This window comes from Prunus avium, chromosome 7, assembly GCF_965620075.1.
Source record: "Prunus avium chromosome 7, drPruAviu1.hap1.1, whole genome shotgun sequence".
Taxonomy (NCBI): Eukaryota; Viridiplantae; Streptophyta; class Magnoliopsida; order Rosales; family Rosaceae; genus Prunus; species Prunus avium.
In genome coordinates this window covers 23,009,555-23,022,585 of record NC_142290.1, presented here as the reverse complement: position 1 = coordinate 23,022,585, position 13,031 = coordinate 23,009,555, and the positions used below count along the sequence as shown (strand labels likewise).

Sequence of the window (13,031 nt, the reverse complement as noted above, 5' to 3'; positions counted from 1 at the left end):
GAAATAGTGCAAGCTTGCAAATGCACCACAAAATGGAACAATATATATATATATATATATATCTTCCCCTTTAGTTATTTAATATGTTTTTTTATTATCTCTATCTCTTTTCTTTTCTTTTTTCCAAGAGTACTCGAGAGAGGAGGAGTTTCAGATTTGAGAGAACCGGTAGAAGGCAAAGCGTCTATTTCTTCCTCTTATTAATGTGCTCAGGCTAATAAAGGGTAAAAATGGTACTTCAAAAAGTAGAGTAATACATGGTAGCCCATTTGAACTGTCTTGAAGTTGAAACACTACACCACGTGTATCGAGGGTGACTAGCGACTTTGAGGCCTCTTCTATATATTCAACCTCACTCCTACTTCCCCACTGCCTCCATATCAAAACTCTCTCTCTCTCTCTCTCTCTCAAAATGGTATCCAAAAAGAAAGAAAACATGATTTATTTTACTTTTCACATTCCAAAAGTACCTCTAATTAAAATTTACCGTGTTCTGTGGGGTGTATTAAGTGTTGTTTTCCTCAATTTATTGTGTTGATTTTCTTCCCTCCTCTCTCAAAAAAAGAAGATTTTCTTCCCTCCTAAAATGCGTTTATTTGGTGAAATTTATTGCAAATTTGTCTACTCACATATTAATCATGCTAATTGTTTTAAATTTCTAATTGTTTCACACGCATATTTATAATTCATTGGGAACATAATCGCCAAAATTGAGGAAATAATTATTCAACGCTAAATGAAGTTTTTTTTTTTTTAAACTTTAAATTGAGTTGCAAATTTTGTAGGTAAATTATCTTTGCCAAAAAAAGAACGAATTATAGGAAAGTTTTTAGCCCAAAAAGATACGTTGAGTTGCAAATTTTGTGAAATATAGGTAACTTTCATATTCATATAAATACACATTAAGTCCTTAGCCCAAAAATAAAGAACGATAGGTAAATAGTTTAGGTAAGTCCTTAGCCAAAGTTGAGTAGCAAATTTTGTGAAAATATAGGTATATTAATATACATATAAATACACGTAAATCTTTAGCCAAAAATGAAAGAACGACATGTAAATAGTTTACTTGTATAATATTGTTCGGTTCATTTTTACACATGATTTTTCATGTTATTCACCCACTATTTTGAGTTAGTTCTTGACATTTTATAGCTTTTTACTTCCTTTTTGTGTTTTCTTAGATTTTACCTTGGTTGGAATGAAAATGAGCTAAAAGTGCATTATTGGTTATAAACTTTGTTTTTGTTCATTTTCGTAGGTCAACTTCTTGGCCTGGGATCAGCATTCTCTGGTGCTCGGATGAGGTCATGATCTTCATGAGACTTGTTCCAATGGATGTTAACTACAACATATCCAAATTTGAGCTCCATTGGACAAGTATTGCCTATCTAACCAATCCAGCATGTTACCACAGCTATGGAAATCCGGAATTGGCCAGCTTTTACCTCCATTGTGTTATCTTGATTATTCTTGTTACCATAGCACTTGGTAACAAGAATTTACCTTAGTAGATGAGAAATTTTCTGAAGCATTTGGCATCTTTGTGGGGACAAGGCTTCATCATTTGCAAGGGGACAAGAAGACAATGGGTGAAGACTTTGCATTAGAATACTAAAAGTAAAAGCTGGAAAGGAGGAGAGAGGGAAGCAAAAGGGAATTGCAATCTGAAGTTGGGGAGCCTTTTGAACGTGGGGAAGGAAGTCATTGAGGAGATTACACAGAGGAGAGCAGATTTTGGAGAGCTTGGAGCTTGGAGAAGGCCAAGGTGCAGCCAAGCTAAGTGGAGAAGAAAGCTTCCACCATTGATGACCTTGAAGCTTTCATCATTTTCTCAAAATCTGTAAACTCTTTCTAATTTTATTTTGAGTTTGTATTTGGAATGAGTATGAGCAACTAAACTCCATAGCTAGGGCTTAGGTTGAAGCCCTAAACATGATTACCTTATTGTTTTGATGCTTGAGTGTATGAATTTCTAGATATTGTTGATGAATTCCAATTCACCAAATTAATCTATCCTTGATGTGTGTTTTTCCTTGGTTGGCCATCTTTGAAAGCATGCTTCTTGAGATTGTTGGGATTATGTGTATCTTCATGTTTTCCTAAGCAATAAATGGATGGAGTAAGAACCATCCATGTGAATTGGTTTCTTGAATACCTAATGTAAACACCATGCTATTAGGGTTCTTGTGATGTTCATATTCTCTTTGAACTTAATGGGTTTTTCTTGTAATTGAATCAAAGTACTAAGCACACCTAGATTCGATTATAGGGAAGGCACAAGTATTGTAGCACTCGTACTGCACTTTACGTATATTAGAGAGAATCAATGCGTCTTGAGCCACTCGTACTGGTCTTGATTGCGAACATCTTCAACAACACGTTTAGAGTTCATCACTTGAGTATCCATGAACATTGGTAGAATTGTTTAGGGTGGATTCCGAAACCCTAGTGTTTGTTACATCTTGATTCCACTCTTTGATAATTCATCTCTGCCATTCTCATTAAATTTCAAAGTCCATTTACTTTCATGCAATAGAAATAGGTCACATCAAACAAAACAAACCCCCCCCCCCCCCCCAAATGTGTGTGTGAGTTGCGTGTTCGACACGTTTTGTGTCTTTGTTACTGTTTTTATTTGTTTCCGTAATTGTTTTGGACTTTTGGTCCGCGTTGTGTTCTTCCATTTTCTGTGCTGAATCCAACCGTATAAAGAACGTGAATTTTGGACGTATGGTTGGAAAGTTATAGGCAAAACACTGGACAGAGGTCGAAACGGAAAAAACAGAGAAAACGACTCTGCCCAAGAACGACCGGTCGCTAGTGTCTCACGACCGGTCGCTCAGCACATAATTTTGAAGTTTCGACTCTGTACTAAAACGACCGGTCTCTTTTACCTAACGACCGGTCGCCAGACCAAAAACGACCGGTCGCTCTTACCTCACGACCGGTCGCTGGTCACTGTTCACAGCACATTTCTTTTTTTTTGTTTTGTTTGTTTCTTTTACATTTCTTTACTTTCTTTTTAGTTTCAAATTTGCATTTGTGCATTGTGGTGTGTTAATTAAGTGTTCTCTTTGTACTCGAATTAGAACTTATAGGAAACCGACAAGTTCTTCGTGGGATCGACCCCGTACTTACATAATCTATACTTCAATAGATTCGTGCACTTGCGGGTATTTTTAATTGGTTGTTTGCACATTAATTTGTGTCCTTTTAAGAATGCAACAAATATAGGTAAATTAGGGACCTGAAAAATATACGTAAATCTTTTGCTTTTCTTTAGTCTAACTCTTCCTCTCTCCTTGCCTTTCTTATTTAAAATTTGCTTTGTTCTCTTTTAGTATTACAAAATTGTTTTCGTATTTTTTTATTTAGTTTTCAATGTCGCGTCCATGCTTTGTTGTATGTGTTGAATATGAGACTTTGTTTACCCGAGTTATAGTGTTCAGCTTCTTTTGCTCCACTTTTGCTTGAAGTTTACCGCATGTCGTATTTGATTGCAGATTAAAGACAGACTCATGGCCGGGGAATTTTTTTTGTTTTTTATTTTTTTTAATAGCTAGTATTGAAAACTGGAAAAAATAAAAAGCATTTTCCCCTAAACAATTGATCACGAAAAGCATATTATGGTTTGGATTTGTTTCTGTTGAAGTGAGTCTCCTAATTAATCAAGGAGATTTATTTCCTTGATTAATTAAGGGATTTACTTTCCTATTTTATAGATTTATTTCCTTGGTTAATTAAGGGATTTATTTTCCTATTTTATATAGTTGTCAAATCATTGTATAATTATGAGATATTTTCCTAATCCTTTACTAGATCTAATTCCTTGTAAAACACTCATGTGAACTCTTATATATACCTCCTTATGAAGAAGAATAAAATAAGAACCTAACATATTCAAACCCATATTCATATTTTAGCAGTTTCACCCGTTTTGAAATTAGGCCCAAACAGGATTATGTGGACAAATCGGCAAACATGTCTTGGGCAAATTACAAGTGGCGAAAGTCAATACCATGGTGTTTTAATGGACAAATTTTTCCGTCTTTTCCTATGGTGTTTTAATGGCATTCAATGAATATGGATATTGTTCCTCTCAAAATTTTAGTGCGAGGAAGAAAATGGAAAAAGAAAGCAAGGGGTACTGAGCATGGAGTTACTACAGAAAAAACCAATGTGACACTAGGGATCAAGCGTAAAACAAGCAAGGATGAGATGGATACAATGAGTGGAAGCAAGAAATGAAGAACTAATGTTTCAGAAAACATGACGAAAGTCAATACTCTGCTGGTCCCACCATGAGCAATGATTGTTTTGAGTTGGAATGTTCGAGGGCTTGGGAACCCTAGAACATTCCGTGCTCTCAAACTCCTTTTGAGGGGGAAGTCCCTCGATGTAGTTTTTCTTATGGAAACCTGTATGACATAGACACAAATGGAAAGGGCGAAATATAGGCTTGGGATGAATATTGCTTTTGTAGTGAAACATGTTGGGATATGGGTGGAGGCCTGATGATGTTGTCCACATATAGATGGAGTATGAATTTGTTATCATCTTCAATAGGGCATATTGATGTTATTGTTCATTCGCCAAAGGTGATGCTTTCCATGTCACGGGTTTTTATGGTCATCCCGAAGTCCACTATAGAAAACATTCTAGGGAGCTGCTACGAAGACTGCACCACAGAGTTGACCGATTGTGGTTGGTATTGGGTGATTTCAATGAAGTTCTATCAGCGGAAGAGCAAAAGGGTTGTAGGTAGAGACCAATTAGACAAATGACACAATTCAAAAATGCCATACGCGACTGCTCTTTAATTTCCTTTCCTTTTCATGGCTACCCCTTATGGGCAGGAAGAAGAAATGAAAGTATCACGACAGAGGCTCGTTTGGATAGAGGTTTGGCTAATGCAGATCTACTTAATTGATTTCCTGATTTGTTGATTCAACATCTAGACACTGTGGGATATGATGACAAACCTATCCTTCTTAATGTATCCACTACTTTGACTAAGCAACAAGGGCGGAGGAACATGTGAAGATTCCAATTTGAACAAATGTTGGTCCAAGAAGCTAGTTGTGAAGAGGTGATTAAGGAGGCATGGGAGGATACAAGGGGGTCTGTTGGCTGCGCAAATCTCACGGCCTGGTGCTCCGGGCCGAGGGGATGTGCGTTAACACGTGGCTTCCTGCTTTTGAATGCGGTGCGGTTGTGCGCTGGCGTGCCAGCACGGTCTACCGTGCATCGAGATGTTGATGTGGATAGAATGGTCAAGTGGTGCGCCTGTTTGAACTCGTCTTCTAATCAAACAATTGTAGCCGAGAGAGGAACTAATCTCGGCTGTTAGGTTCACGGCCTGAATTGGTCCAGTCTGGTTTGGTCCAATTTTGTTGACTTTTTAGTCAACTCAATTTTCCCTTCTTCTTTTTTTCGGTCTGTGCGGTTCGGTTTTTCGGTTAATATGCCCACCCTTAGTTCCCTGCGTGCGATTTGAGTCATTCTAGGGTTTTGCACTGAAACTCAACGAGTCAGGTGAGTTTCAAGGCTCGAAACGCACCATCTTGACCTTCGTTGAAGGGAATCGGTCACAATTACAAATCTTGTTTCTGCAGAGAGTGGCTTCAAATTCAAACAAAGTCCCCAGACTTTTTGAAATTCCCAGGAGGTACTCGTTTGGGAGTGCTTCTTTCCGAAGTGCTTATGCTAGTAGCGCTTATGCCAGTAGCGCTTATGACTTAAGCGCTTCTACAAAGAAGCAGTTTGTCGTTTGGATGTCACATTTAAAAGTGCTTTTATACTACATAAAAGCGTTTTTGATATTTTGTTGAGTGTTTGGTTGACACAATAAAAGCACTTTTAAAATTACTTTAAAAAAATTTAAAGAATCCCAAAAATATTATAATAAACATAGGAAATAAAAATTTACTGGATCCCAAAATAAAAACATAACTTAAAAAAGTATGAACTTCACCAAGTATAATTTTTAATCATTCTTTGAAACTAAAAAAGGAATTAACCAGACATAAGAAGATTTGCAATTCTCTCACGTTCGTCAGCCATCTCACGCCCATGTGTTAAATTTTGTTCTTCAACCATCTCTTCCCCTATAGTAACTCCCACCCCACCGGAGGGAAGTAGCTCATCATCATCATCGTACGGTTGGAATTCTTGATCTGTCATTGAATTACATCTTATAAAGTTGTAAAGAGCCATTGAAGCAACAACCATTTGTATTTGTTTTTCCATAGGAAAGAAGTGGATTTGTCGTATCATTCTCCAATGATTTTTCCAAACACCAAAAGTTCTTTCGATTGTGCATCTTAGAGAAGAATGCCTATGGTTAAATATTTCTTTCTTCCCTCTTGGTTGACTTCCACGTCGAAAATCAGGAAGATGATATCGCTCACCCTTATTATTAGACATTACTCTATTAAAAACATTGTACAATGAACACAAATTAAATACTTTCTATGCAACCATTATTTTTTTGTCGAAAGAGAAAAACTGTTAAACTTAAAAGACAACATCTAATTTCCTTGCAGTTAACCACTTCACACACTGAGATGAAATTAATTGCAGAGTACCAATAGCACGTATTTTGCATTTATTTGCATATATTATATCATTAGCAACCCTTCCCAGTATTTTAATCTCTCACAAAGCCATATATGTTTTCCATTAATGCATCTGTCTTTAAAATTTTCATTCAACTTCAATCAAAATATATGGAAAGTATATGTGCTAGGATTTGAAAGTAGTGAGCGAGGGAGTGACTGAGGCAACAAACAGACAAACTGACCATAAATTTAAGCAAAAGGGAAAACACCATAAGGGCATTTTCTAGTGCTAATTCAGAAACATTTTGTACATCTGTCTGTTTTTACTATAATGAAAATTCTGTTCATTGTAGCACTAAGATTGGACTGCATGTTTAAGCAAGAATTCACATAATCAACAATCTGAAAATGCAGTTAAGCATAGGAAAAATAACTCAGTCTGAAAACACTGAATGGGAAATTGGTGAACTATCTTAACTCTTTCTAGTTTTGAACTCAATTTTGAACCACCTTAAAATGATAAACGATATTGAACCACCAAAGCAGTTTGGATACACAAGTATGAAAGGAAACATAATCTTTGTAGTTTCTTCAATCAGATCAACACAATAATACAGAGACAAATAGCAAAAGAAAAACTTCCTTTTGCATGCATCCATCCAAGAGGACAAAACGGTGACCAAATCAAAGACAAATAGCAAAAGAAAATTAAATATGAGATATGCACCTGGTAGAGAAGAAAAACGAAAAATAATTTTTGAAAAATCAAACTATCAATCACAAGCTAATGGTCAACGAAAAATTCAGGAACTTTTCAAATTCAATTGCTGGGATTTATGAGAACACACAGAAAAGCCAATAAATTTGGAAACAACAAGAACCAACAGAATAGAAACATGAGATTTAAGCAAGACAAGTTAACAAGAATCGATGATTACCTCTCTTTCAGAATAAGCAGAAATATGCCAGATGAAAAGTCCACTAGGATTTGGAATTCCCCTGCAATATGAAGTCCAAAAAATCTAAAGAGTTGGTGTGTGCTGTGACTTCGTGGATGTGAAGGTAGAAGAAGAAGAAGGGTGTTGCTGAAGGGTGCTGAGGCTGAAGCTTTGCTGCTGACCAGAGCAAATTGTGTGAGAGATAGAAGATGGGTGATAGGTTTTGGCGTCTGATAGGTTTTGGAGTTTGGGCTTTTCGCGGGTAATTTTGGTTTTAATAGGAGAGAAAAAGAGAAAAAAGAAAGAAAGAAAGAAAGGGTGTTTTGGCATTTTAAAAAATTAAATATGGGTATTTTCGGCATTTTAAAAGTTTCATTAAAGGGAGCCAAGTGCTTCCCGTGTTTTTGTCCTGCAGCGCTTTTATGAAGAAGCACCTCTCAAGTGCTTCTTCCAAAACCACTCCAAGTGCTTCTTCCAAAACCACTCCAAGTGCTTTTGGATCTCACCCAAAGCGCTTTGGCAATTTTTGCCAAACACCATTTTTAAAAGACAGAAGCGCTTTCACCCATTTAGAAGCGCTTTTCGCTGCTCCAAAAGCACTCCCAAACGAGCCCGAAGTCTTCTGTTTCAGCATTACGCATGCAGTTGAGCTTCTTGGGCTTTTTTCTTTTTCCCTCTTTTCCCTCCTACACAACTGGGTCTTACCCACTTGGTTTTGTTTACTCTCTGCTTCTAGAGTCTAGACTATATTTTATGAAGACTGTCCAAAATAAAAGGGAGCTTCTATAGTGAGGGGAAAGTTATAAGGGGTTTTTTTGAGGGGTATGTTAGAGCCATTGGATTTCATCCAACGGTGAGTTTTTAAAAGAGGGTGCATGTAGAACCGGGTTGAATCTGACCCGTTGGAAACCCAACTTCAGTTGAAGATATTTCCCTCTCTGAAAAATTCAAGAACACAATCCTCTGTTTTTTAATGTAACGCAAACCCAGAATTAGAAAGATCCAAAGCTCCCAAACCCTATAGTCGCTCCATTGTCATCAGCTCCTTGGGAGGCCTGCGATCTATGGCATCCTCGGTATGACGATTAATGGCTCTTATCTAGCTATTGCCCTGTTTTGATTCTATGGCTGAAGTGAAAACCCCTTCTCTTTTTCGTTCAGCACACGAGATTCCAAATGAAAGCAAAGTAGCATATCTGGTTCTGTAGCTAGACGCCGCAGCAGCATTTGTTCCTCGATTGTGGTAGAGATGGAGTCTCCACTACCAAAGAGTCTTCTCTAATGTCCACCACATTCTCTTAAGCTGATTGACTTCGGAGCTCCCGCTTGAGTTTGAGAGGTAAGTTTACTGTTGCTGGATTGATTTTATTGGGTTTGGTTTGTTTTTTGTGAGGGTGAGAAATTCGTCATTTGTGGCATCAATAATGCGTCATTTCTGCGGTCAATAATGTGTTATTCTGCCGTCAATAATGCGTCAGTTTTCTGTCAATAATGCGTCATTTCCTTATGAATATTCAATATATTTAGTTGATTGTTTTTGGTGGGGGTGGGAAATTATAAAATGTAGGTAAAAGATCCTAAACTTAGGCTTAATGGCATTAGGAGTAAGCATTTGGAGAGGATATTGGGAGAAGTTCTGTAATTGCTGGTTTGAATTACATTTGTGTTCTTAGTTGAACATGTTGGTTCTAATGTTATTTTTTTCCAGATTATTGCACAAGAGATGACGTAACTATTATTAAATTTTGTGTAATAATGGCTCTTACAAACAAGCTAGGCTATGCGTCTTTTTTGTGTCAATTTGGGCGATGTTTATTGTAAGTGGAATGCATTGATATGTTGTAATGCAGTAATGATTGATTAATGAATTAATATTTGCTATGCAGTGATTTAGAAGTAGTTCAAAAATATATGTGGGTAAAATGTCTGGGGGCTCAGAGAGTGATGACTGTGTAACAGCTAATGGGATGGTTTACATTCCTGAAGTAAGAAATGAGGAAACACCAGCGGTTGGGATGAAGTTCGACTCGCTTGACCTCGCTTATAATTTCTATAACAGATATGCATTCTTGGCTGGCTTTGGTATTCGACTTCATTCCAGCTTTCGGGGGACATATAAGAAAGAGATTCTGAGGAAAGAATTTGTTTGTTGCAAACAAGGTGCATACAGGAAAGATGAAACTCGGGAGAGAAAAAGACAGCGGGGAATAAGTAGATGCAATTGCAAAGCTAAGATTGTGGTTGTGAAGACAAATGGGAGCAAGAAGTATGCCATCTCTCTTTTTGCAGAGGGACACAATCATAAGATGACAGACTCAGAAAGAGTGCATTTATTGAGATCACACCGTCGTATTTCGGATTCTACAAAAGTACTTACAAAACAGTTGGGTTCGGTTAATATCCCCATTCATCAGAAGGTAAGTATTTTCGAGGTGCAATCCGGAGGAATGGATAAAATCGGTTTTATCAAAAAGGATATTTACAATCTTGAATGTAGTGTGAATGGGAAGCTGAGGAACCACGATGTTGAACTAGTGACCGAGTATTTTATGGCTGAACAGAAAAAAAATGAGGCTTTTTATTTCAAGATTGAGGGAGATGGCGAAGACAGGTTTAGTCGATGTTTTTGGGCAGATGCAACTTCTAGACGGGCATACCGGTTGTATGGAGATGTTGTTGTATTCGATACCACATTCAACACGAATCGATACGACTTGACATTTGCACCAATATTGGGAGTTAATAACCATGGTCAGACAATTGTCTTAGCATGCACATTTTTGAGCAAGGAAATGACTGAGTCGTTTATTTGGATGTTTGAGGAGTTTAAGAAAGCCATGCAAGGTGGCGAACCTAAAACGATCATTACAGATCAAGATGCGGCCATCACCAGAGCGATTTCAATAGCCTTCCCGACTACATTTCATCGGCTTTGCATATGGCACATCACATCAAAGTTCCATGTTAAGTTACCACATTCTGCTTATAAGGAGTATTGGCGTGAATTTCAAAAAGCCATATGGGATACTGACAATAAGGATGAGTTTGATGCAAAGTGGAATATTGTGGTTACAAAGGCTGGTTTGACTGACCATCAATGGCTAAGTTCAATGTTTGATTTAAGGGAATCTTGGGTTCCAGCCTACGCACAAGACTTTTTTGCCGCTGGAATGTCAAGCAGCCAAAGAGCGGAAGGTTCTCATGCTTTCTTCAAGCAATACATATCAAGGAGAAATTCGTTGATGGATTTCATAATACGATTTGAGAGGGCACTTTCCCATCAACGTCAAAAAGAGTTAGCTGCTGATCACGTAGATGCATTTGAAGTGGCTCAATGTATTCTACCAATGCCAATGAACAAACAAATGGCTACCTTGTACACAAGGGCAATGTTTCAAAAGTTTGAGAAAGAACTAATACAAAGTACAACATGTTTCCTAGAGCTCAAAACAGAGGATGCTTCAAAAGTTGTCTTTAATGTGAGCGAAAGGAAAAATTGGCAAACAAGAGTGGCAGAAGTTGTATATGTCAAAGATTCTGACCACGCATCGTGTAGCTGCAAAAAATTTGAATTTGTTGGGATTATTTGCAAGCACATCCTAGCATTGTTCAGAAGGGACCAGATTGAATATATGCCCGATAAATATATTTTGAAAAGGTGGAAGAAAACTACGAAAGCTGGATTGGTGTCAGATGCAAATGGCAACGAAATTAAAGACTCTGCAGATCCTGGTCTTTTAATAAAGCGGAGTACAATGTCCCGACTTGCTTCAGATGTGGTTGAGGATGCATTAATGTGTGAAGAAGGATGTGAGCTAGTGTCAGAGACTCTAAAAAGTTTGCGGGTGAAGTTGAAGTTGTTGAAGGATGGACCAAGTAATAACGAAGTTGGAGGGTCTAGCTCTCAAACACAATATATGAAAGACCCTAAGAGAGTAAGGTGCAAAGGAAGGTGGAAACAAGTAACGGGAGCAAAGGAAAAGCCAATGAAGCGAGGGATTCGACACTGTCGGGAGTGTGGAGACATTGGTCATGATAGAAGACAATGCCCAAGAAATTTGAACACACCGTAAGATGTTAAAACTATTTATAATAACACCTAAAATTTGAATAGTTAAATTTTTTATGTGCTTGTGTTTGGTGTTTATGCAGGACATCACCGTCAAACAATGAGGAATCAACTCCAATAGATCTCAGTGACCCATTATTCGACGAATTTTACAGGATGCACGGACCTACCGAATGATTTATGTTTGTATTATACAAAGGCCGGTTGTTATGAAGGCTAATGATCAGGTTAAGTTTTCTATATGCAGTTTTATTTTATTTGTTTGTTCATGTCCACTGCTAATTGAAATGGAAATTTGGTTGGTTTACTTCTTGCATGAAATTTGGACACATGTTAATTTTACATGTCTTCTCCCTATTTGGAAATTTTCATAGACATTTGATAAAGTATCAAATTTTGAGTTTTGTGAAGAAGCAATGACTTTTACCATGTACAATGGGTAGTTTATGCTGAATTATGAACGAGTGACACAGATTCATTGATTATATCACAGGGTAATGTAGCATTTCCAGCAGGGAGCTGTTGTTTCCATCAGCAGTAATGATTTCCAGCACGAATCATTTCTAGCAACACTAATCATTTACAGCAGCAACCAATTTTTCCTAATGTTATGTTCTAGTGCTTGACTGGTTATTAAGATCTGACCTTGACTATGAAGCAATATTGGTGCACGATTTTGTAAACATTCGTACCTGAAGGATACTTGAAATTTGCACTATGTTGGAACACAATGATTAGAAATCAGCGTGTAAAATACAAACTACAATACAACATCTTCTATGCATGATAAGTACATTGCAGCTAATCACATTTCGAATGCTTGGAGAATATTAAAGTGTACACCAACATTTCAACTACTCGTAATTTCGCACACACAAGAAAATTACATTGCAAAGCATTTTATGTGCTCCCTCTTAGCAATATCACGATCACCCCAACCAACTGAACAATGGTAGCCATATTCACTCGGTCGTATGGGTCAGCTTTTTCCGAGCAGCTTGCACGTGCTTATGGTCACTCGTGTCCCCACTCATATAGACGAAATAAATATTCAGCAATATTTGTAATATTTTGTTATATAAATAACCCATAAATCATTCACCAAAGAATGTATAGCACATTGGCATGTAAAGTGAATAAGGAGAGTGTTACTTATGACTGACGTGTCAATTTTTTCAAAAAAGTACGCCATCTGTTTAATGTGAAGGGACATGATAATGCGACTTTACTGATTCCCAACGCGTGGTGATATTGACAACTTATTGAATAATATTTCAGTTTTTGCAAAATACAATTTTAGACACAAGGAATTGCAATACATAGTCCCAATAATTATATATGAAGCAAATGAAAGTAATACTTGTGTTATTATAAATTAGATAATGAACATTAAGGAAATATACTTCTAATTTGTCCCAGTTATATGTTGTTGTTTGTACTGTTTCATGTGACACTTTTTCTATC

At 37.2% G+C, this 13,031-nt stretch overlaps 1 protein-coding gene across 2 annotated transcripts; it reads left to right on the top strand.

Moving 5' to 3' along the window:
* The first annotated feature begins 8,436 nt into the window (after window positions 1–8,436).
* On the top strand, window positions 8,437–12,372 carry LOC148293172 (protein FAR1-RELATED SEQUENCE 5-like). 2 transcript variants are annotated; one of them, XR_015837138.1, is made up of 5 exons: window positions 8,437–8,574; window positions 8,660–8,837; window positions 9,385–11,567; window positions 11,651–11,794; window positions 12,061–12,372. XR_015837138.1 is itself a non-coding variant. In XM_088256038.1 (4 exons), the coding sequence occupies exons 3-4, from the start codon at window positions 9,421–9,423 to the stop codon at window positions 11,742–11,744; spliced, it is 2,241 nt and encodes a 746-aa protein (XP_088112164.1). In that variant the 5' UTR covers window positions 8,437–8,574; window positions 8,660–8,837; window positions 9,385–9,420; the 3' UTR covers window positions 11,745–12,372. The 2 variants fall into 2 exon arrangements, 1 of the variants encoding a protein (XP_088112164.1); XM_088256038.1 differs by having other exon boundaries at window positions 11,651–12,372.
* The last annotated feature ends 659 nt before the right edge of the window (window positions 12,373–13,031 follow it).

Bases quoted from the DNA above. Each gene is read 5' to 3' on its own strand.
- LOC148293172 (XM_088256038.1), top strand. From the start codon at position 9,421: ATGTCTGGGGGCTCAGAGAGTGATGACTGTGTAACAGCTAATGGGATG. The intron at 11,568-11,650 runs GTAAGATGTTAA...GTGTTTATGCAG, and splicing joins CCAAGAAATTTGAACACACC to GACATCACCGTCAAACAATG.